This window comes from Pieris brassicae, chromosome 1 (assembly GCF_905147105.1).
Source record: "Pieris brassicae chromosome 1, ilPieBrab1.1, whole genome shotgun sequence".
Lineage (NCBI taxonomy): Eukaryota > Metazoa > Arthropoda > Insecta > Lepidoptera > Pieridae > Pieris > Pieris brassicae.
This window is the reverse complement of record NC_059665.1, coordinates 5,802,211-5,823,947: the sequence shown is the minus strand read 5'-3', so window position 1 is coordinate 5,823,947 and position 21,737 is coordinate 5,802,211. Positions and strand designations below refer to the sequence as shown.

General features: G+C 32.4%; 1 protein-coding gene across 2 annotated transcripts; it reads left to right on the top strand.

The window, feature by feature from the left end:
- The first annotated feature begins 2,234 nt into the window (after positions 1–2,234).
- LOC123714190 (integrin beta-nu) lies at positions 2,235–19,795 on the top strand. 2 transcript variants are annotated; one of them, XM_045668389.1, is made up of 13 exons: positions 2,235–2,410; positions 8,393–8,537; positions 10,803–10,957; positions 11,183–11,348; positions 11,630–11,774; positions 12,607–12,796; positions 13,655–13,776; positions 14,895–15,221; positions 15,565–15,737; positions 16,188–16,379; positions 16,948–17,117; positions 17,915–18,103; positions 19,114–19,795. In XM_045668389.1, exons 1-13 carry the CDS (start codon positions 2,359–2,361, stop codon positions 19,497–19,499), a joined length of 2,412 nt encoding a protein of 803 aa, XP_045524345.1. In that variant the 5' UTR covers positions 2,235–2,358; the 3' UTR covers positions 19,500–19,795. The 2 variants fall into 2 exon arrangements, with proteins under 2 accessions (XP_045524345.1, XP_045524337.1); XM_045668381.1 differs by having other exon boundaries at positions 8,387–8,537.
- The last annotated feature ends 1,942 nt before the right edge of the window (positions 19,796–21,737 follow it).

Below are 21,737 nucleotides of genomic sequence, written 5' to 3'. Positions count from 1 at the left end.
GTTATTTGGCTTTGACTTTGATAACTGCAAGTACAAATTACAGACAATAAGATAATATAACCAGATAAATATTTAGACTATGTAAAAGTCTGCTTTTAAATATAAGAGTTATATTCAAATACGAAGTAAATGGAAAAAAACCTTTTATGGTATTTGTAATCCTTTTAGGCATGTCGCAATCGACGCCATCCTGATTAAGTAGCAAATGGTTTACGCCTACAAGCAAGCCTTAAGTAGACGTTCACTAAAGGCTGACCTAAGCATTATTTCAAGGCCATAACGCCTACATAAAGTACATTCTCAGTTGAATAGCGCAATTTACCATGCCTTAATAAAAAGCCCGAATGATATTTTGTTGTTATTTATATATAGTAGTAGTGGATTGGTAAAACGTTGTTTAATCCCTGGCGAAAATTCAATTAGTTGTTTATTTTAACGTATTTATATCTCATAGTTTTAGGGAATCGCAGAATTATTTAGCTTTACAATGCGGCAATTGGTGGTGCTTTGAGGTATTCATCTCAAATATTCTACATGGAAAACAAACTAATAATTAAAAAATTCTAACAAACAGATGAATTTTGGTAATCTAGTGGGTTATATACATATATATAACCCGCAAAATACGGTTACGGTAATACGGTAAAATTTCGCTAAAGTGGAAGTCTTTCTTATGCAACTCTTTCCCTTTCCTTCGCACTCAGGTATAATAACTTCATTATAATTATATGTATTATGTATTGGTTTACAGCCGGACTGCTATTTTCGGCCCTTGTATGTGTTGAAAGACCAAATAATTAATTATTATCATGAGTAGACGTAGTTAGTAATGACACTGAAATTGCTTAATACCTGACCTAGTTCCATCCCTGATAATGTTTGATAAGATCATCATTTTTAAGCTTTCCAGAGATTTCACAATAACAAGTAACTATGTATTAGTTATTATTTTTTAATAATGTCTTACAATTGGGTATTGTGAATTACGATTTGCATTTATTTTTCTGTAACTCCATACTACGAAGGCACGGATGTCTGGATGACCAAAATATCACGAGAAGACAGGTTCACGTACGAGAGTTTTTTATTAGAAATCTCGTAGGCTTCTAATGTGGTATGGGCAGACACGTTTCTGTAAATTTATTGTTTCCGCGAGAATCATACTAAGATACCTCCCTCGTGTGTCGAACGAAAACAAACAAATGGAACTAATAATATAAATAGCTTTACATTTAATTCAACGTCATATATCGTATAAAACATTTAAAAAGTGTTTTAATCTAAATTCCGTCAATAACGTGGTCTAAATAATTTTATTCCACAATCATACACTTTTAGTTAGATGAAAACTTCCTGTATCAAATTGCTGAAAAACCTCTTATCAGGCGTCTGTTGTAACACTGTTGTATTCAAAACGTTTCAGTGAAATATAAACGACGTAAACATAATACGGTATATACATGGGCGAGTTTATCAGTAAAGACTTGATGTCATATATTAAAAACACGCAATGAATATTTTTATTTTTTTTCGGTGTACAACTTGTTGCGTCGCCTCTATCACACGGTGTTTGTAAACGGACGTCGTTAGTCTAGTCAAATAAATTATTAAATCACAATTTCGACACTTTGATATAATGTAAATTTAATGATACAAAAAGCCCGGCGAGGGTTCAATCACAAATTAAAAGTGTTTTTAGCAATTACTCGAAAACGCTTAAATAGACAAAAAAGGTTAAATTATAACTGACCTTAGACCTTCTTGGACTATTGTGTGCCATTTAAATAATATTAACGCGACCGTCTTACTTGAATTTTTAATAAACAAATATCAAACAATTTTACTGAAGTAAGTAATGCACAACCCTGTACGGGTTTGTACCAGTATTAATTAGAGTTTATTGTATTTGATATTAATAAAGTTCTTCGAATCACTATCAGTATAAAAATATCACTTTTTGTTAATATTAAATATACATAAAAGTACATACAATAATTTTATTTATGTAGTAAATAGTTTACGAAAAATTATATAAAGATATTATTAACTAAATATTTAGTAGGCCGAAGGGTATGTATAAATCAAAGACGTCATGTCAAGAAGAAATGTACATCGAATATTACGCCCTTTTGGCACAACTGTTTAGTATTACGAGCTTTAGGAGCTCGTTTGTAAGCCCCATAGCACTAGTCACTTACAAAGGTAGTCAAAGATTAGTACAACGGCAGATGTCGAAGGGACGGGCGCGAGCTTGCGCGGCGGCGCCGCCGCCTTATCACTTATCGGCCCTTATCTGTTATCAGACATCGCGAAACCGATCGGGTTACAGTTAATTCAGTGCAAATACTATTCCCGATCATGTACTATAAAGTGTTGTTTTGTTTTTTTATTGGATATGTTTTCTGTCAAGGTGAGATTTTAAAATTTCATATGTTGTAATATAAAACAATATGATACCATATGCGATTGATAAGAGGTGTGGAAATTGAGTCATGCGTTATCAGTAATCATAGTAATTCAATAATTATGGACTTGCTTTTTCAATGCGTGCAGAAAATATTTAATTTCCAGCGTTAATAATAGATATGTCATTATATGTTTTATTAGTCTATGGCATTTGGTATATGCTATTTCTTAATATGTCAGTCACTGTTTTGAGTAAAATACAAAAATGAGAAGCGCAACATTATCAGATGAAAAGATACATTTGTTATGGGTTTGAGATTAAAAAATTCAAAGTTGAATCAAATTTTAATATTTTTGTATAATTCTTCCAGTCTTGTGTGTGCGTATTAAATATCTTTTGCCTAAAATTAATTTTTATCAGTCCATAAACGTCTACTTATCTTCAAAGAATGATATATGCAGTTCATAAAATCCTAAAATAACCTCGATGCTCTTCCGGATCCCACCTGCTATATCCATTAGATTGAATGTTTGTTTTTCGGCATCTCTGTTTGGTTAAATTAATTTCATACATCGACACTATAAATTATTAGTGTTATTAAGTCTTTACGTCTAACGACTGCCAATGGTAATAAAAGTTAAAGGGGTTCCGGTGGTTATTTACTTCTTTGCATATAAACGCGTGTTTGTAAATAAGTCAACGGGAAAGATTTCAAAATTCTCTCAACAAAACTGCATTATGTGTAAACAGTTGTTTTACATGACATAGATTTCATGACGATGATATGAGTATACTTGTAATTTTAACCTAAAAATTGATTATTCTTGATATTAACCTGAAACATAAGACACAAATACACACACAACATGAAAGCTATACAACCATTGAGCACCAAAAATTATTCTCGCGACAACGCAAGTGAGATATAATTATATAAGTAATAATGAACACTATTACAACACACATAATATCACAAGTCAAGAGAAAATATGAAAATTTTAAAATAAATTTATCAAATTCAAACTATATGGGATAAAATTTTCAACCAACGCACGTGTTAACTTTAAGGTATTTTTTCCGTGTGACGATATAAATAGACAACACATTTGTAAGGAATGGAAACGAATGTTTTTCTTTCTTTGTATAATTAGAATCTATATTTTCCACCTTTTTAATTGTAGTGGAATAATTTGGATCGATTATAATTTAATAAAAAATAATAAATATCTCACTCACTTCCTCCGTTGGCTCAAAAAGTGTCTTCGTAACGAGAAACTTTCAACGTTCCCTGTCCACATTCGCCAATTGCTGGCTTGCAGCTCCAGCTTTCCTCCTCTAGTCTGTTCTAGTCTATTTAAGTATTACTCACGAGATTATTGGGGAAAAAAACATAAACCCTTTATGGTTAAAGAACATAAGAGATCTTCAATCACTTTCTATCCGAGTAGGGCCTTGTGAACTTTAAGATAGAGATGTTTGGGCCTTACCCGTTTTCTCAGGTTTCTTGGTGTAGCCGAAAGTAAATTTATATTATTGGTAAGGTTTTCAATAATTTTAATAAGTTTAAGTAATACATATTTCTGCATCAATATAACATTGGAGAACATAAATCACGCTTCTAAAGTAAGCAGACTCAAATAACATACCACGAACTAAATAGTCCATAAAATACAAAGTTAACCTTGTTTCCTGATATTAAGGAAGTGCTTTTGCACAAGTATTTAGTGCGATTCCTGAGGTCGTGCTTTCAAACCCTAGGTAAAAACAAAACATTTTGTTTATTTTAAGTACTAGTTACCATTTTTTGTTACGGCGAGGGAAACATGATTACAAAATTGGAATTAGGCCCAAACATTAACCACTCTGACGATTATCGAATCGAAGTTTTGGTATTATTATTCATGCTAAAAATGTCTTAAAACGGTCTGAAACGATGTGCCAAAAGTTAATTAATATAGGTTTCAATATAACTAATAAACTGATAGTAAAGTAACTACTAATATACGCGATATTAGTTTTATTTTGTGGAAAGGAATGACGTATTTATGGTAATTTACGAATGCTATGCTTCTTTGAAACGATCAAAGATTCTGTTAACGCATACAAATTCTAAAAATATATTGATAATCATTAAGATATCCGGTGAGAAATTATATTTATTAAAAGCGATTTTTAACTCCCATCATTAATTCGTTTTGATTAAACCAAAGACAAATATTACGAACGCTTGTCAGGGTTGTAATTAAAAAGTCATGATAAACAAAAACTCCAAATATGGGACGCATTGATTTTTTTATTATTGTCTTTCCCAACCGGTACTGCCTACGTCGCGTACGTTAAAGATTATGTATGGAATAAAAAAACAGTAATGTATTTAAATATGGAACAGAAATTTAATTGTTATAACAATACAAAAACCGCGAAATAAAGAGAAATATTTTATTATAATTAATAATCATTACAAAAATAAACTCTAAAATTGGCTGGAGCGTCAAGTAAGGGTGTTTATGTGAGAGCTTGATAGTGTCTGAGAATGTTAGAATAAAATAGGTGATTTTAAGCAATGGACAATTTCTATTAGGCACTAGCAGCCCCCGTGCACTTTATTTCGCTTTTTACTTAGCATACCTTAGTAACTACACTATATACACATAAGGAACATTTTGCTATATTTTTATAATATTGTTCTCCATAAAAACCATCCACAGAGTTCAAAAATTACTTGAATTGGTCCAGCCGTCGTCGACTTACTTTGCCATATATTGCGATACTTTTTATTATAAAATAAAAGCTTCGGATTTTCAATAAACTTTTAAATAGATAGATAAAGGTTTGCGTATATGTTTATAAAAATCTATATAAATAGAAAAATATATGTCCTTTGCTACCCGAGTGAGATAACGGATAAAATTTATATTGCGATTGTTCCACGTTTATTAGACCCGTGGAATCCGTCTTTGATGATAATCCAGTAATGAAGACTCGTGTGTGTTTATTTAAAGTCTTTAAACGGGATGAGGGACATATAAATTAACTCTATTATATTATATTTTATTTATTTTTAGGCATGCTCTTGATCAACCTTTAGTACGATATTGACAGATTTTTAGTTAAAAATATGTTGGATTCTGCATTTATTTCCACTTATATTTTAGATAGGGTATTGATTGAACAATATTAGCTTGTAGCACGACGTTTACGTCATTTAAGAAAAATGGCAAATACTCGACTTTACTGGTAAATTAATTACATAGAAAAGGTTTTATAACTGTTTATTTTTAGAATGTTATTCGTAGGTTTGTTTGCGTTGCCGTCTTCATAACAGTATATATATCTCCACCTATACGGCATACCGTGAGTATGACAGTACTAAGTTTAATCTATAGTAAAACTAGCGGACTCGACAGACGTTGTCCTGCATTATATTTTTGAATCTTAACCCAAACGCATACAAATACATTCAAATCGGTCCATCCGCTTAAGAGGTGTTCAAGACATACACACGCACAGTAGAATTATACATATTATGTAAGCTATCCTTATCTTTTAAGTCAAAACAAACTGGCCGCGGTATGCAAAGTTTATTGAAATCGGTTAAGTAATTTAGGAGTCCATAGCGGACAAACAACGTGACGCTTAATTTATATATATTAAGATAAGGTATTGTAACAGAGTTTCTTATAGCTGGTGCGATACAAGAATTTGTCAAACTTATCTAAATGAAAAATCGAACAAAGTATCGTTCAATAAATTTTAGAAGTCATGGGACAGCTTTTCATGAATTTTATTTAAAAATGCCTTACCTTGCTGTTAAACGATTCCCGACTCGAAATTCAGCTCGGCATCCAGAAGATATGTGCCTAGTGTATGTTGGTGACCTTATCCTAAACTAAACTAATGTTTTATAACATTCGTTTTGATATATCGCTAACGATGATTGAGTTGGATGTAATACGCAGGTTTTTGGTACTGTTTTATATCAAATTTTCCACTTTTGTTAAAGATTTTTCGACCCCTGGCTAGTTTCTCTAAACAAGTGTATGTAAATAAAACTACGTGCAGACATGTGGGCTTGAAGCGTATAAACTAATAAACAATCAATAGTAGAGGACAGGTTTGCATTCGAATTGAGGTCAGCTGTGTCATAATTTTTAACACTTAACTCACAAGAAAACAAATATGGATATTATAAATAGTTTTGTTTCAAATATATCTACTTATTTTTATTTGTGTCACCAATCTCCGGTATCACTGATTTTGAATGATACGGTGACAAAAAAACTCTCATCCCGTCGTAGGCCGAACCTTGGCTTGGACTTTCGGTCTTTCTGCGTATTTTAAGACTAGCTCATACGCCGAGGGAAATCAGACATCGGCGTGCCTCAGACCCAAAAAGTCGACCACGTGTTTCGGGCGCACAAGTATAATCTACTTGTCTATAAAAAATTATGGTATCTACATATAATATGATTGCTTTTATACTATCTCTAGTTAAGGCTAAGGCACAATAAGTTTATTCATGTTTGATTAATAATATGCTTTGTGGCGATAGGTGTGATAAAGACAAAAGCTTCGAAGCCATTAAGGAAAGCGTGCTTATCATATCAATTCTTAATTAATATCTTCGATACAAATTATAATTAATCACAAAACCATTTCCAAGTTAGTTCCGCGTTGTTAATACTATTGCGGAAGTAAGTCATGGCAGGTTTCGATCACTAATGAACCAGTCTGTAGCTTTAATGAATGACATTAGTTCTTTTGTTGTTCACCGCTAACATTTATCTATTGTATTCACGCACGTCCCACTTTATCAGATGGAAGTATTTCAATCAGTGGTCAATAAGAACGCAGCAGAGACTTGGTTTGGATTCCACTTAAATAAATGCGTATTATGGAGCAATAGTAGTCAAAAGTTTTTAAAACAAAAACTAACAAGACGACACATACGCTTAATGCAGGCCCTATAATCAAACAATCGTACTCTTAAATATTGGATATCAAAATGTAATATTTCAGTTAAAGCGCCGTCACAGAATCTCGAACAAAATAAGATCAATTCCAACCATATTTATTTATTCCGTGGACATTAATATCTCTTTATGATGTTAGCGTTTACATTATGATATTAATCATGAGTTTCGTGGTTTTGATTAACCCAAATACCATTGTTATCTTGATAAGTATATCTAGAAAAACATAAAAAGGCCCCGCCTAAGAAATCGTGAGTACATATTTACATTTTAGGAAAATTTATGATGCTGTGAAATTCTCTTTTTACGTTTCTACGCCACGCCACTTAATATTACGGTATTCTTAATATCTACTAAGCGTAAAATTTTATAATGAATCTAAAATGCACCAGTTCAAAAAAAAAACACCTACTATGACGAAGAGAAACCCCAAAAGGTAACTGTTATGTCTTAAAGCTAAAATCTACGAAGCAACTCAATGGGGTGAGCACGTCGGAAATATGGTTAAGTAAACACCGAATTGTCGCTTTTTACAAAGTGTTACGCGTTTTAACCTAGATCAAACAAAATTGCATTGTTATTGACCTGATAAACAGTAGTTCATTATTGCATTGATATTGGGCACGATGTCAGCTGGCAGAGTGCCTCATAGGCCAGAAGTCCAAAACGCGAATAGTATCTACCATGAACCCATAATTTTTTAGTGTTTACGTTGTTACTAAGCGAGAAAAGATTCCCAAGATTATTCAATCTCTATCAGGCATTTTATGTCAGTAAATTAAGCCAATTTAACACACAGGTACACTCCCACACACTACACGCATTCTCTGTCTCATATTATTGTTAAACCTTCTAATAGTTTCAATTTAAATTTAATTTGAATTATAGTTATGTAAGCTTTATTTAAAATTGAAATCATACTGTTTTTTCATAATCTAATCTAGCTTTAGTACATGAAATTCATCGTTTATAAGAGAAAGTAAAATTCATAATTAAAATTGTTTAGTTCCAGTACTGCAGCAACAAGAGCTGGCGAAGAAGCTGGTGTGTATTGAACATGAGGAGTGTGGGCCTTGTCTGTCAGCCGCTTCGCACTGTCGATGGTGTGCTGACCCCTACTATCCCACCACTGCGCCACGGTGCAATGATGATGAAAGGTATCAAGCTAATTTAAAAAATAAACCATTGAGATCTAAAAATAAATTACAAATATATTTTCAGATTTATCGTTAAATCCGTATTCTAAACTCAAATCTCACTAATATCGATTAAAATACAGGAATATTATTAAAAAATTTAAATACCAATTTATTATTAGTGTTTTCATGGAGTATAATAATAAACTAATTTAATGTATATTTGTTTAATGACCTTGAAAAAAATAAAATACAACGATGTGTTACGCCTCTTTAGATTATTTTTAAATTCTAAATCCGAAATTATTTGAGTTATTTGAAAACATCACAATGTTAAGTTATCCCTATTCCAGATGTGTGAGTAATTTAAATTAATACAAAAATAGTTTCCACGTTCATTTTAAATTTAGACGTGTTCAACGTTTAAATAATTCCATAGAACATTTGTGGTAACCAAAGACTATAAATAAAATAGCTACATAGATTAAAAATGACAGTTAACATGAAAATGTGTTATGGCAATGTTCGCTTTAATGTTGGATTGTTCAACATGACCAAGAGATTTCTTGATTGATCGTGGAACATGATTAACTTTAAGACGCGGTTATTGCATAGTAATTGCTAGTAGAGAGCGAATCAAATGTTATAATATTGTACTGTAGAGTAATGCTGTTGACACAATTTTTGATACATGTTTAAGTATTTAACTCTTAACGGGAAACTATTTGTTTTGTATAAGTTAAACATACAAACATAGAACATTTTGCTAAGCTTCCCCAGGAAGTTTTCCAGAAAGAAATCACTTTCGGGTTTTTCTGTGAAATTTTCTCTATATAAACCTCATAAGTATTTAATTAACAAAAAAATAGGGGTTGATCGTAGAGGGGTGAAAATTAAGGGTGGTATTTAGTCTTGTGTGCTGTATCATAAAAAAACAAATTATCTAAAGAATTGAATAAAAAAATTAGAAAATAAAGATGAAAAATAGCACACAAAATTTCACGAAAATCGGTTGACCCAGTTTAATTACAAACATCTCGTGACACGAGAATTTTATATGTATTAGATAAAGCCTATTTAATTAGAATGATCAGTACATTAGTTAAACGGCATAAAGTAAGTCAATATTTAAGAAATTCTTATACCCAATTTATTTTATTCTTGATATCGGAATCAAAGTTTTTTTTTAATTATTAATTTGTTTTTGGTTAATTGAGGTTTAATAATTCAATTCTCGCGCCGACAAAGACCAATTACAATTTGAATTCCCTTTGATGATAGTCTAAATGCCGAATCCCATGCTGGGTTAGTTACTTTTATCATTGATGGACAGACGATTTAAAACAGTAAAAGGGGTCAGAATAAGATGCACATGTTTAAGAGAAATGACCTTTGTACACTCTGAAGTGTTACTTTGTTTTAGTGTAGGCTTTGTACTATCAGCAAAAAAGGTAACAACACATTTTCATTTGAACAATATTTTTATACTTTTTTGGTTATTGCTAATTCTATAAATAGCACATAGTAGCAAGGTACATCTATGTGTTTTTCTATTTTCTTTGGGGTTTGAATCTTGTTGAAAAACAACAATAATTATATCTGGCCCTACCTCTCTTGAGCTTCGATGTCATGATATAAACGGTTAAGTTTGACTTGAAAATTTGCTCACAATCATATCATATCAAGTCATATCCCCCTGGACAAACGTTTACAGACGTAATCTTCGTTGTGAAATTATATTCAGCAGTATTTAGATTTAAACTGAAAAAATAATTAGAAATGCTAATTAGAGATAATATTAATTTTCTATTTCATTAGAGTGCTTCTTGGTTGATAGTACTCATTTTAGTATTGTAGGTATCCAACACATCTCAACTTGTTACTTAAGTGACCTTAATTTACATTAATATCTTAAATTTTATGTTTCTACTTTTGTTTTTAAAATTTAGTTTCGTTAATAGTAATAAAAGTTCAAAATTAAATTATTAAATACTCTTTATTCATATTGGGATTATACTGAACAAATGATACGATACATTATTGCTGTACTTTTTTCCTTATCCAATTTGGAGTCCTTATACCTTATTGATAAGACGATTGAACCTCTACATACGCAATTAACACCCGTTCTTATGGACTAGTGTAACGAAAAAAAAAACTGGCATGGTTTAAAATCGAACTTAGAATAACATTAACCTATGTTATTATATACTTCATTAACTTGCGCGTTTTATGGTTTAAACTAAGACAATACCTTGAATTGTAATAAAGTGAAAAACCTTTCAGTTTGGTAGCCTTCGGTTGTGGCCAAGGTACGATAGAGCGTCCTGAAAAGCCAGTTTGGGAGGTGGTTGAGAACAGCAGTTTGCAAGACGTGCTGCCGGATGGCTTGGTTGCTGTACAACTACAGCCGCAGCGTATAAAGCTTTCTTTAAAAGCACGTAAGTGGTTAATTGTTGCATAAAGCTTTTTGTCATACAATATATGTACCTATATATACTTTATACTAATATTAATGGAAAAGTTGACGAGGAGATAGATGCTTTTATAAAGATACAATTTTAGGTTTGAATAATTAGTATTCATCCGAGAACATTGTTTTCTATGCTATCGTTTGAATTATTAAGAGAGCTTGCCTTTAATTCGATTTAATTCAATTGTTATAGGTGAAACAAAAAAAATCAAGTTCCAATACCGGCCAGCAAAGAACTATCCTCTGGATTTATATTACTTAATGGATCTCACGTGGTCGATGAAAGATGATAAGAAAACCCTTGTGTCATTAAGAGACGATCTTCCTGAGATGCTGAAGAATTTAACCGATAACTTCAGGTAAAATATTATTCATCTTCCTATATTTTTTTAAATTTATTATATTTGATTTTCGTAATTTTAATAACTATAGTGTAATTTGACACATAATTTCACAGGATATATTAATATTGTACGAGTATTATATGTTATCAAAGAGAGTAGACTTATTTAAAAAGACGGAATATTTTTAATTCGACTTTAGAACTTCTTTGCGATGTTTATATTTAATTCCTTATAATATCTACATGCGATTAGACCAATTAATACCAACCATTCATAGATATGGGTTACTTTTTCAGATTGGGTTTTGGAAGCTTCGCTGAGAAGCCAATTATGCCGTTCATCAGTGTTGACTCGGGGCGACGCGCAAACCCCTGCACGGTAGAGGAAGAAGCGTGTGAACCCACCTATAGTTATAAACATCACCTGTCTCTTACTAACCAGGTACTTATTTATGTAATCCTCTGGAGTCCTTTACGGTGAAATATGAAGCATAGCATATTCCTACTGGACAGCTGTAGCGCGAACAGAGCCTAACTCTGTAACAAACGGCAGCGTTCCGTCAATCACGATAATGAGATTTTGTTCCGCGCGATCTCAAAGTTTCTACATTACGGATATTGAGAGGACTATATCGAACTTATATTGGACTACTGGAAGTTACAGAGTACGCACGTGCACGTGAAAGAAAATAGTAGGGAACTATACAAATTGTATCGAAAATCACTTGCTTGTACCATGGAAAACAATCAACGAGCTAGAAATCAATGGCGGCAGTCACAAAAATAAATAGGCAGAAGAAGCTATGTGATACTATATTAAAAACCATTTCAATTTATATACTATACCTAGGTTTATTTTCAGAAATTCAATTTTAACATTCATAATTTCAATACTTTTCCTATTTTTTGCCTAGATGGCGTTGCAACACTCCTTGTACTATACTTGTACACCCGTAAACAAACTTAATATAGAAATACACATTAGAATTCGATAAAATACAGTTTACGAAATCACGGTTTACGTCAATTCGACTAATCTGTGGCCGTTTTGTGTGAGAAACGTATGAAAATAGTATTATTTCTATTTTATTAAGTAATGATTAAAGACGCTTTACCGCAGCGCTTTTAACGCGATATTTATACAATAACTCTTAATTTGTTAAATAGCCTATGTTAACTGTAGCAAAAGAGTAACGGAACAAAATTACATCATATATTTAGCCTATACAATGTTCCGTCAAAACCGTCAAATCATTAATACTTATTATTTTAAGGTGAACGATTTCATAGAAAGCGTGAACAGTAGTTCGGTAACGGCAAATTTAGACAACGCTGAGGCCCAACTTGACGCTTTGGTACAAGCGATAACTTGTGGGAACCGTATTGGCTGGAGCCTGCACAGTCGTAAGATTATTATCCTATTGTCTGACGGATTGCTTCATACCGCCGGAGATGGGAAGTTAGGTAAGTACTTAATAAAATACATATTTAATAGCCTATTGTAAATACATAATGTATGAACGTTGGGAAATCAATAATATTATGAAATTTATGCCAAAGTTAGGACGCCATGTTATTTGTCACATAGCAAACGCTTTATGAATTTTAGTTGGCTTAAAGGTCTCGTTACCAGGCCATAAAATTATTAAAAAAAAATGAATTTTAGTGACAAATGTTGTTAAAGCAGCTGCTAAAGCCTTTTGTCTTCCAAATCTGATTTTTTTTCGGGAATCGAATCCTACACCTCCGGAACTCGTCGTATAAGTTAACTACAGCGATGGATGCGGAAATCTTTAGAATATTCATCAGTATTCATATACGATGATTTTAAATTAAGCAGTGTTGGCCTAGAGGTTTCAGCGTCTCTCACTACTGTCATACGTTCGAATCCAAGCTCTCAGCAGCAGCTGACTTTGTAATTCATTTAACACTCGCTAGTGCGGTGAAGGAAGATATCTTCAGGAAATCGTCATGGCTTAAACCCAAAAAAAATTGGGGGTGTGTCACGTACATGCCTTAAGAAAAAAAAAAACATGAAACAGATACAGAAATCGAAGGCCCAGATCTAAAAGGATGTAACTCCAATGGCTTTTTTTATTTTTTTTACAAGATGTAAATACATTTCTTTACAAGTATTGGTACGTTTTTTTAAATAACATAACTCTTGAATTCTAGTTTCCCATTTAATCATTAAATAAATGAACCCAAAAATTATTGAGTTTCTCGCGTGTCTTTTTCCAGTTTTTACTTGAAACTGGCATAAAGTTGAAACTATTGCCATAATATTAAAAAAAAATTGAATTATTTGGCAAATATTTTCAGGTGGTGCCTCCCTGAAAAATGACGAGACATGTCACTTAGATGAAAATGGCTACTATGCAGAAGCAGACAAATACGACTATCCCTCCATTGCACAAGTGTACAGACTCCTAGATAAGTATAAGGTAAATAGACCTCTTTGTTCATCTGTATGTAAACTGTATTATACCGTCGTGTTACGCAAACCTTTTCTTATCAGTATATTAGGTTTATTTTGTGTTCTAATCTATGTTTATTTTTGCGAGTTAAACACTGGTAGTGTTTATTAATTCTGGAGAACCGTCCATTCACGCTGTCTTATATGGTCGTAAAATACCAATTCTTAAAAGGTGGGCAATGCATTTGCGGGCTTTCTGGCAGTGTGATTGTCCATGGACGGTACTATCACTCATCATCTTACCCATTGGTTATAAAATATAAAATTTTAAGAAATTTACAAAGCCGAAAAGACATTCAGGAGTTTCTCCCCAAAAGCTAGCAGCAAAGTCTTTAAAATGAATAAAACTTGTCTAGTATTTCTATTTAATTTAGTTAAATATTCTCAACTATTCTGCCAAGTACTTAAATGCGTGTGTTAAGCTGGTATCTGTCAATCAATATATGACTAGGTAATGAAATGCGCTGGCGCGCGTTTGTATGTATGACCCCCGTAACCCATCACATATTTATAATTAATAGATTTTTTATAAAGAACTGGACAGACGTTTGACCCTAATCCCACCTGATGGTATGTGAGATGCGACTATCAGAGAGCACGCCCAGTATTAATCTTTATTTAATAAAATATTTATTACAAATTGTACAATTTTATTAGACGCTAGTCACTACGCTGTCTTCAATATTATCAAATATAGTCTAGTCAACCACTAAACTAGCTTTTTGTTGTGCAATTATACTAAAAAATACATGAGTGATATATGTAATAGTTTATAGAAACATAACGAACTTTATCCTCAACGTAATTTTAATTAAATATAGTTAAGACCTTAAGTATACGCAAGTGCGTGAGTTTGCGAATGCATGTGTGTGGCTGATGTTAAAAGTGTGCGTGCATTACGTCTGGATTAGTTTTTGCGATCCAGATATGTGGTAAGTTAACTGTAGAATTTAAATCAAAAATAAAATTGTCCCGATAGCTCGGGTGTTTAAGCAACAGTGGCCATGGGTTTGTAGTAAGATCGTGTAGTTTGATACTTTCTTAAATAAAAACAATGTTCAAATTTTAAGGACTATATTTTTCCAGGTTAACGTAATCTTCGCGGTTACAGAGAGCGTCAAAGACCACTATGACAGTTTGCACCAACTGCTCAGCGATTTCACATACATCGCCAAATTGGAAAGTGATAGTTCCAACATTCTCAAATTGGTAAAAATGGGTTACGAAGACATTGTCAGCGTTGTCAACTTCGAAGATGATGCCTTGGGACCTGTCAAGGTCAAATATTTCACCGATTGCGGAGTGAAAGGTGGCTCGTTAATCGAGACCCATCGGTGCACTGGTGTCGAGTATGGGATGACACTTAACTTTGAAGCTCATGTTACATTGGACTCTTGTTCTGAATTCAAAAAGGTGTGTTTGTTTTGCCGTATCGCATCGTAATGGACGACAAATATGGAGTGATTCCTTTTTATGGGAGATTGTAGTTTAATTAAATAAGCGCTGTTTTAATAGAACTAGTATGCCTCAAGACTTAATTACGATTCAATAAATAATATTATGCACGAAGAATATACATTCATATTCGCTAAGATTTAGATTTTAGCAATTTCTACACTATGCGTAAAACATTATTTTATTTTATAACGCTAACATTTAACGTCACTTTTAACAGGTTCACATAAGTTTTGTATTAAGAACAAATGAATCATTAATGCTATCACTGGAAATTTTATAGTAAATTACGAACTTTTAGACGCAACAAATAATAAACATATCAGAAAGTCAGCTGGGCCAAGACACACTGACTCTTGAGGTGAATATCCAGTGTGGTTGTTCCTGCGAAAGTGACTTGATCAAGGATATGTCTTTATCCTGTCCAACACACTCTCACCTCGTATGTGGAGTTTGTCAATGCAACAAAGGATGGTGAGTAATAGTTTTGTCTAAGAAAAGAAAGTTCATGAAACGAATAGGTAGCTAGTTTTGTTTATTGAGACTTGGTCCCGGAGATAAGAATTCTAATCGAAAGATGAAACGTTTCATTGTGATTGGTCATACAGAAGGAAGGATTGTGTCAGCTATCTGTGATTTGCCAAAATTTCTTATACGGGACAAACTGACAGGAAGCTTATCTGATGTTAAGTGATACCGCCGCCCACACTTACAATGACAGAAGGCTTGCGAGTACTTTGCCGATATATGCTTTTTATCAATTAGATTGAAACCAAACTTGTTACACTCGTACTTTCTTTGTTAGCCTTTCATTTTACACCATGACCAAGTTTCTACTGCAGCTCCTGCTGTTGCTGCCTGCTCTAATGCGATAAAAGTATTGAACACGTACGTAATGTCTTCATTGACTTACCTATAATGCAGGTCTGGTCCCAAGTGCGACTGTTCAATAGAAGATGAAGCAGCATCCGCAGCTCTACTATCGCAGTGCAGAGAACCGAACTCCACTCGACTGCTGACGTGTTCCGGGGCCGGTGATTGCCTTTGCGGAAAGTGCGAATGTGATAGAGGCTTCAGCGGGAAGTATTGCCAGTGTAAAGATTGTGAAATTAGCAGGTACGTAACATTATTTTATAAATAATGGTATGTTCTGACTATAATTGAGGCGCTGCTAAATAGTTTAAGTACTCCAATAAATTTAAATATCCACGTTGAAGTGTTCAATACCAACATTTGTTAATGAGCTACCGGAGTCGTTACAAAACAGGTATATGAAGGGTGATTACAGAAAATATTAAAATATTTTATTCTAGTGGTATATAATGAAACAATACCGGCTGCTCATTTACATGCTCTGTAGTTTTAGAGCCATAAAACCATTTAGATTATATTTTTATTAAAATAAATAATTGTTTCGGGTTCTTCGGTAATCACCTACTTGCCTTATAGACAATGTGCCAGATGAGTCTCTTACAGATTTTTCTCAGTTATCACGTGTCTTTGTTTAGTCCCATCTTTCACCGAGTTAATTATTTACATATAAATTTCAATGGCGTTCAACTGGCCATAGAACTTTCAGGGTTAAAAATCTCATGCTTCTAAGGCTAGCTATCTTATAAGAATATAATAAATAGCAAATTGATTTTAGGTATAAATAAATTATTGTCTCATTTCAAAATATCAGATTAAACGGAATGGAGTGCGGTGGTGTTGATCATGGTGTATGTGTGTGCGGCCTTTGTGCGTGTGAGGCCGGGTGGACTGGGGAAGCCTGTGATTGTACTGAAGATGTTGACGCCTGTATTCCTCCTGGAGAGGAAGAAATTTGCTCTGGACATGGGGACTGCGTTTGTGGTAAGTTAAGAAATATAAATAAAAAAATACTTCCCAGCTTTTACCTTGAGCTACGTACAATTTATTTAATAAACAAAAGATAAAAATATGACGATTACTTTAATTGTTACCTATCTTTATATATAAATTTTCTGTGCGTGTGTTTGTAATAAAACTCCTTCTGCATAGCTGGACCAATTTTGTGAGTGGATTCGAGAATGGTTATGTTTGTTATTAATGTTATTTGTAATTAAATTACTTTTTTGTATGTAAAACTTGTGTACAGGACAACGTCTGTCAGGTTCGCTATTACTAATGTAAAACGGTGTCAGAAAGGTCATTTTAAGTAGTAGATATGTGAGATTAACTGTAAGAGTTGGACACATTGAGTCATTATCACTTTTGCTGATGTGGATTTACAAATTAAAGAAATGTCAACTTATTTATTTATGTCTACTTAAAGCCCGTTTAAAAACTACCTACTAAATAACATATAAATTGTCTATGTGTTAGATAATCTTCAACTGTCAACTTTGCATATTAAAAATGGAAAGGCGTTAATATATGTAGCTATTTGGTCAGGCTTAGCTTTCTATTTTCTTCCATTTTTTCCCATATTTTGCATATGTCGTGTACTACTAGATCTAATTCAAAGACCTTTATTTAAAAAAATACATCTAGTTTCAAGACCTGTCAAGCCATTGTTTCTAATATATATGATTTTTGACCTTTAGCGAGATTCGGAATACGACTTCGTGTAGAATCTTGCTATGACGTCATTGCTTATGACACAATCGCATAATAGATTTTTTTTGCAGGTCGATGTGAATGTGCCTCGACAATAGAAGGAATGCGGTATACAGGACCGTTTTGTGAGACGTGTGCCACTTGTGAGAATCCTCTATGCGCAAACGCAGAACTCTGTGTATTATGTAACCTTAACAACAATTGTAATGAAACTTGTAGTATTGGTGGCCTTAACTATACTGTTAGTCAAAGATTGGACGGTAAGATTTATATTATATTGTCTTTTATTAACATAACTTTTACACATTTAAAGAAAACACTTTAACGGATTGAAGCTATGTATTATTAGAATCACCGTGACCACGCACGATGTAAAGCACGCGTAACGTCGGGAAAAATTCAAAAATATGTAAAATAATTATATGTTTGTAATAATACATAGCTTCAGTCCGTTAAAAAAGTGTTTTCATTAAATTATATTATCTTTATTATAAATAAAAATGCAAGTTAGGAATAGTTCAATAGATTTTTAGATCTATAAGCCCTAACTTACATAGGAAAACTTCAAATAGCGTAAAAAACGGACATCCATTGCATTTAACACTCACTGTATGTCATAGTGTAGTAATTTGCTATGAAATGTAGGGTAATGACGCTTGTAACTGCGGTTCTATGACCAACAATCGTACTACTACCATTAGACTGTTTTTTCCCGCAAATGAGTTAGTCGTTTGCGGTAAAATAAAACGGGTAATTTGTGCAAAGCGTCTACTGTCTAATCGTTAATAACATTTAAAGTAAACACTGCTACTGTTAATGTATGAAGAATCAATGCCTCTACTTTTTTGATATGGAATCTCGCTGTTGGCCTAAAGACTGATCAGATGTTTTAGCTCAGTCTGAATAGAAACCTCATCCGGAATGATTTTTTCAAATAAAATGTATTTATTTTATATATTATGAAATTGATTTATAAGCGCATTTAAGTAAATTTATCATCATTAGCGTATCGCGCCATCTATTGGTAAATCAGCGAACTATTTTGATTTGAACACAGCGTCGTTTAATGTGATTATTAATTACATTAGTAGTTTTAATCTCGGTATTATTTTAATTACCTTATATGTAAACTGTCGTGAACAAAAAATCTGTCCATTTGCATTGTTTTAACTAGAATACTCATTTGTCTGTCTTCATCACAATGTAAACATAATTTAACAAAACGATATTTTAAATGATATATATCTAAACCCAGTCTATATTATTTCAGAGGACGCCAAAATTAATGACATACCATGTATACTGCGCCGGGAGGAGGACGGTTTGGAGTGCGAATACAAATACACATACAACGCCGCAGAGCAGGCAATGATATCTATGGAAATAATTATCCGATCTAAAATGTGTTCGCAGCCCACAACAGCCAAGATCATGATGAGTGCCATTATAACTATGGCATGTGTGATACTCGGCGGAATTATTATTATTTTAGCTGTAAAAAGCGCGCAAATTGTGTCCGATCGTAGGGCGTACGCAAAATTTGTACAGGAAGCGCAAGAGAGCAGAAAGAACATGCAAGAATTGAATCCTCTGTATATTTCGCCTATATCAAAGTTTACGTTACCAGAATCTTATCCGAGGGATAGAAATGATTAGTCATAAGTTATTTTAAGTGTATTTCAAACTAAAGACGTTTTCACGCGTGAAATACTACTAATACTAAGTAAATCCAATAGAAATGACCTCCACGCTTTTATCAATCGCTGGTTCAATAAGTATTTTTTTAAATATATAATTAGAGTAGATACAAATTGATAAAGATACTTTTGTAAGTCACGTTGAGATTTATTAAAATGTTTTTAATACAATTTTACAAATCATGACAAAGTTAAAATTGAAAAGAGATTTAAACTTAGTATTGTCTTTTGTTAACATGGCTTTTACACATTAGGAAAACACTATTTAAACGGATTGAAGCTATGTATCATTATTATAAACTTATAATTAGCACGCGAAACGTCGGAAAATTTAAAATTTAAAATTATGTAAATAATTATAAGTTTATAATAATAATACTTCAATCCGTTTAAAATGTATTTTCTTAATGAGAATTAAAATACCAAAAATTAAAGGGTGCTATATAATAAAAATAATATTATCCATCTTGTACTTATTAGCTGTTAGGTAAGTAATAATAATTCAGTGAATATTTAATATAAGACATGTTTACCGTTACCCTGCGCCTCCGAAGGCGCTCTTAAGTAAGTTTAAGGGCATTATTTATAGCTAAGATATAATAACTACATTTTAATGTCTGACCCCCTCTCTGATACTCAAATCTTCTACAATAACTATTTTAGTTATGACTCCTGTATCATTAAATAACTAAGTTTGACAAAACATTCTAACTGCGGAAGGGGTTTATGAATAAAAATATGTTTCTTCATTATAACTTTCAACTGTAGGCAGACGTAGACGTTTCATCTTGACCTAGTCACTAAAATCACATTAAGTGTTTACTTAATTGTCAAATAAAAGTATTTATATAGAGTTATGTTGCGTTAAGTATGTGTATATCGTTTTTATGTCACTGATATAATATATGTATTTAATAATTTATTAAAACGTCTCTAAAAGACAATAAACGCGATCTATTACAGCCTATGTTTTACAACTCGCCACCACCAACCACGACTGTAGAGACGTCACACAAACCGTGCAGTCGTGTTAATAATGTAATGCTTTTAAATCTTTTAAGTAGTATATAAAACATGTATGTGTTGCATTTGTTTTTAATAATAATGAACGTATGTTTTGAATTTAATTGTTTTTATTTATCCCAATTCAAATAAAAAAAGTGAATGAATTTTAATTAAAAGTACTAGGAGCACACAGCCATAGTCTTTATCGGCATCTTGAGGCAATTGAAATAAATAAAGAAAACTGCTAAATACTGAAAAATATAAATCATGCTCCCTTGCATGTATTTAAGGAATACATCGCTGTAACATAAAGTTTTGAAAGAACATACTTTATTATGGTGAAATAAATAAAATCATCTCGTATATTATAATAGGTCTGGGCCTCAGATTTCTGTAGATAATATTTGATGTTAATTAAAACGGGTACCATACCTGGTACCACCAGGGACGTATAGAGTTTGTAAGGAAAACCTTTCTGTTACCAAAAATTTCCACTACAAACTTTACCAATACACTAAAAAAATCAAAACTATCTCTATATTTATGTTCTGAATGTTTATTAATGCGATGTATTTTGCATTTATGTACATTTTGTAAGAAGTTATATAATTCTTACTATCAAAACAATAATGACAGTTGAGCAGGTAACCTAGTCCAGTGCGAAAGTATATATTATGATTTATTATTTTCGAATTCGTCAGCAAAGGTTCTACTTCTTTTCAACACGTGTTGATAGTGTGTATTTATCTGTGTAAACGTCAACGTAGAGCATGCGCGGTGCGCCCCAATTTTGGCGCCAATCATACAGTGTTTATAGTATTGAATTTCAAAGGTATATTATTATTGCTCAATAGATAGTTAAATAACTATTTAATGTGAATTTATGGTAAATACATTTTGAATTAAAATTTAATTTTGATAGTTAAGAGTTGGTGACGGAAATTATTTGATATATTTGTAAGAATTTTATGGCCATATGTGGACAACTTTAGTTTAGGTACTTATTGAATCTGTGCCTTCTAAAAACATTGGTTTTTATATTTGATAGGGAAATTTAATGACTTCCTAATAATAGCTGCCAAAATTCCTCCGCTGCTTTTTTATTTCAAATGAAGTAAAAAATTGTTATTTCAAAATTTATTATGAATCGTTTAATTCTTTATGCGATTAACAATAACATTAATTATGAAAA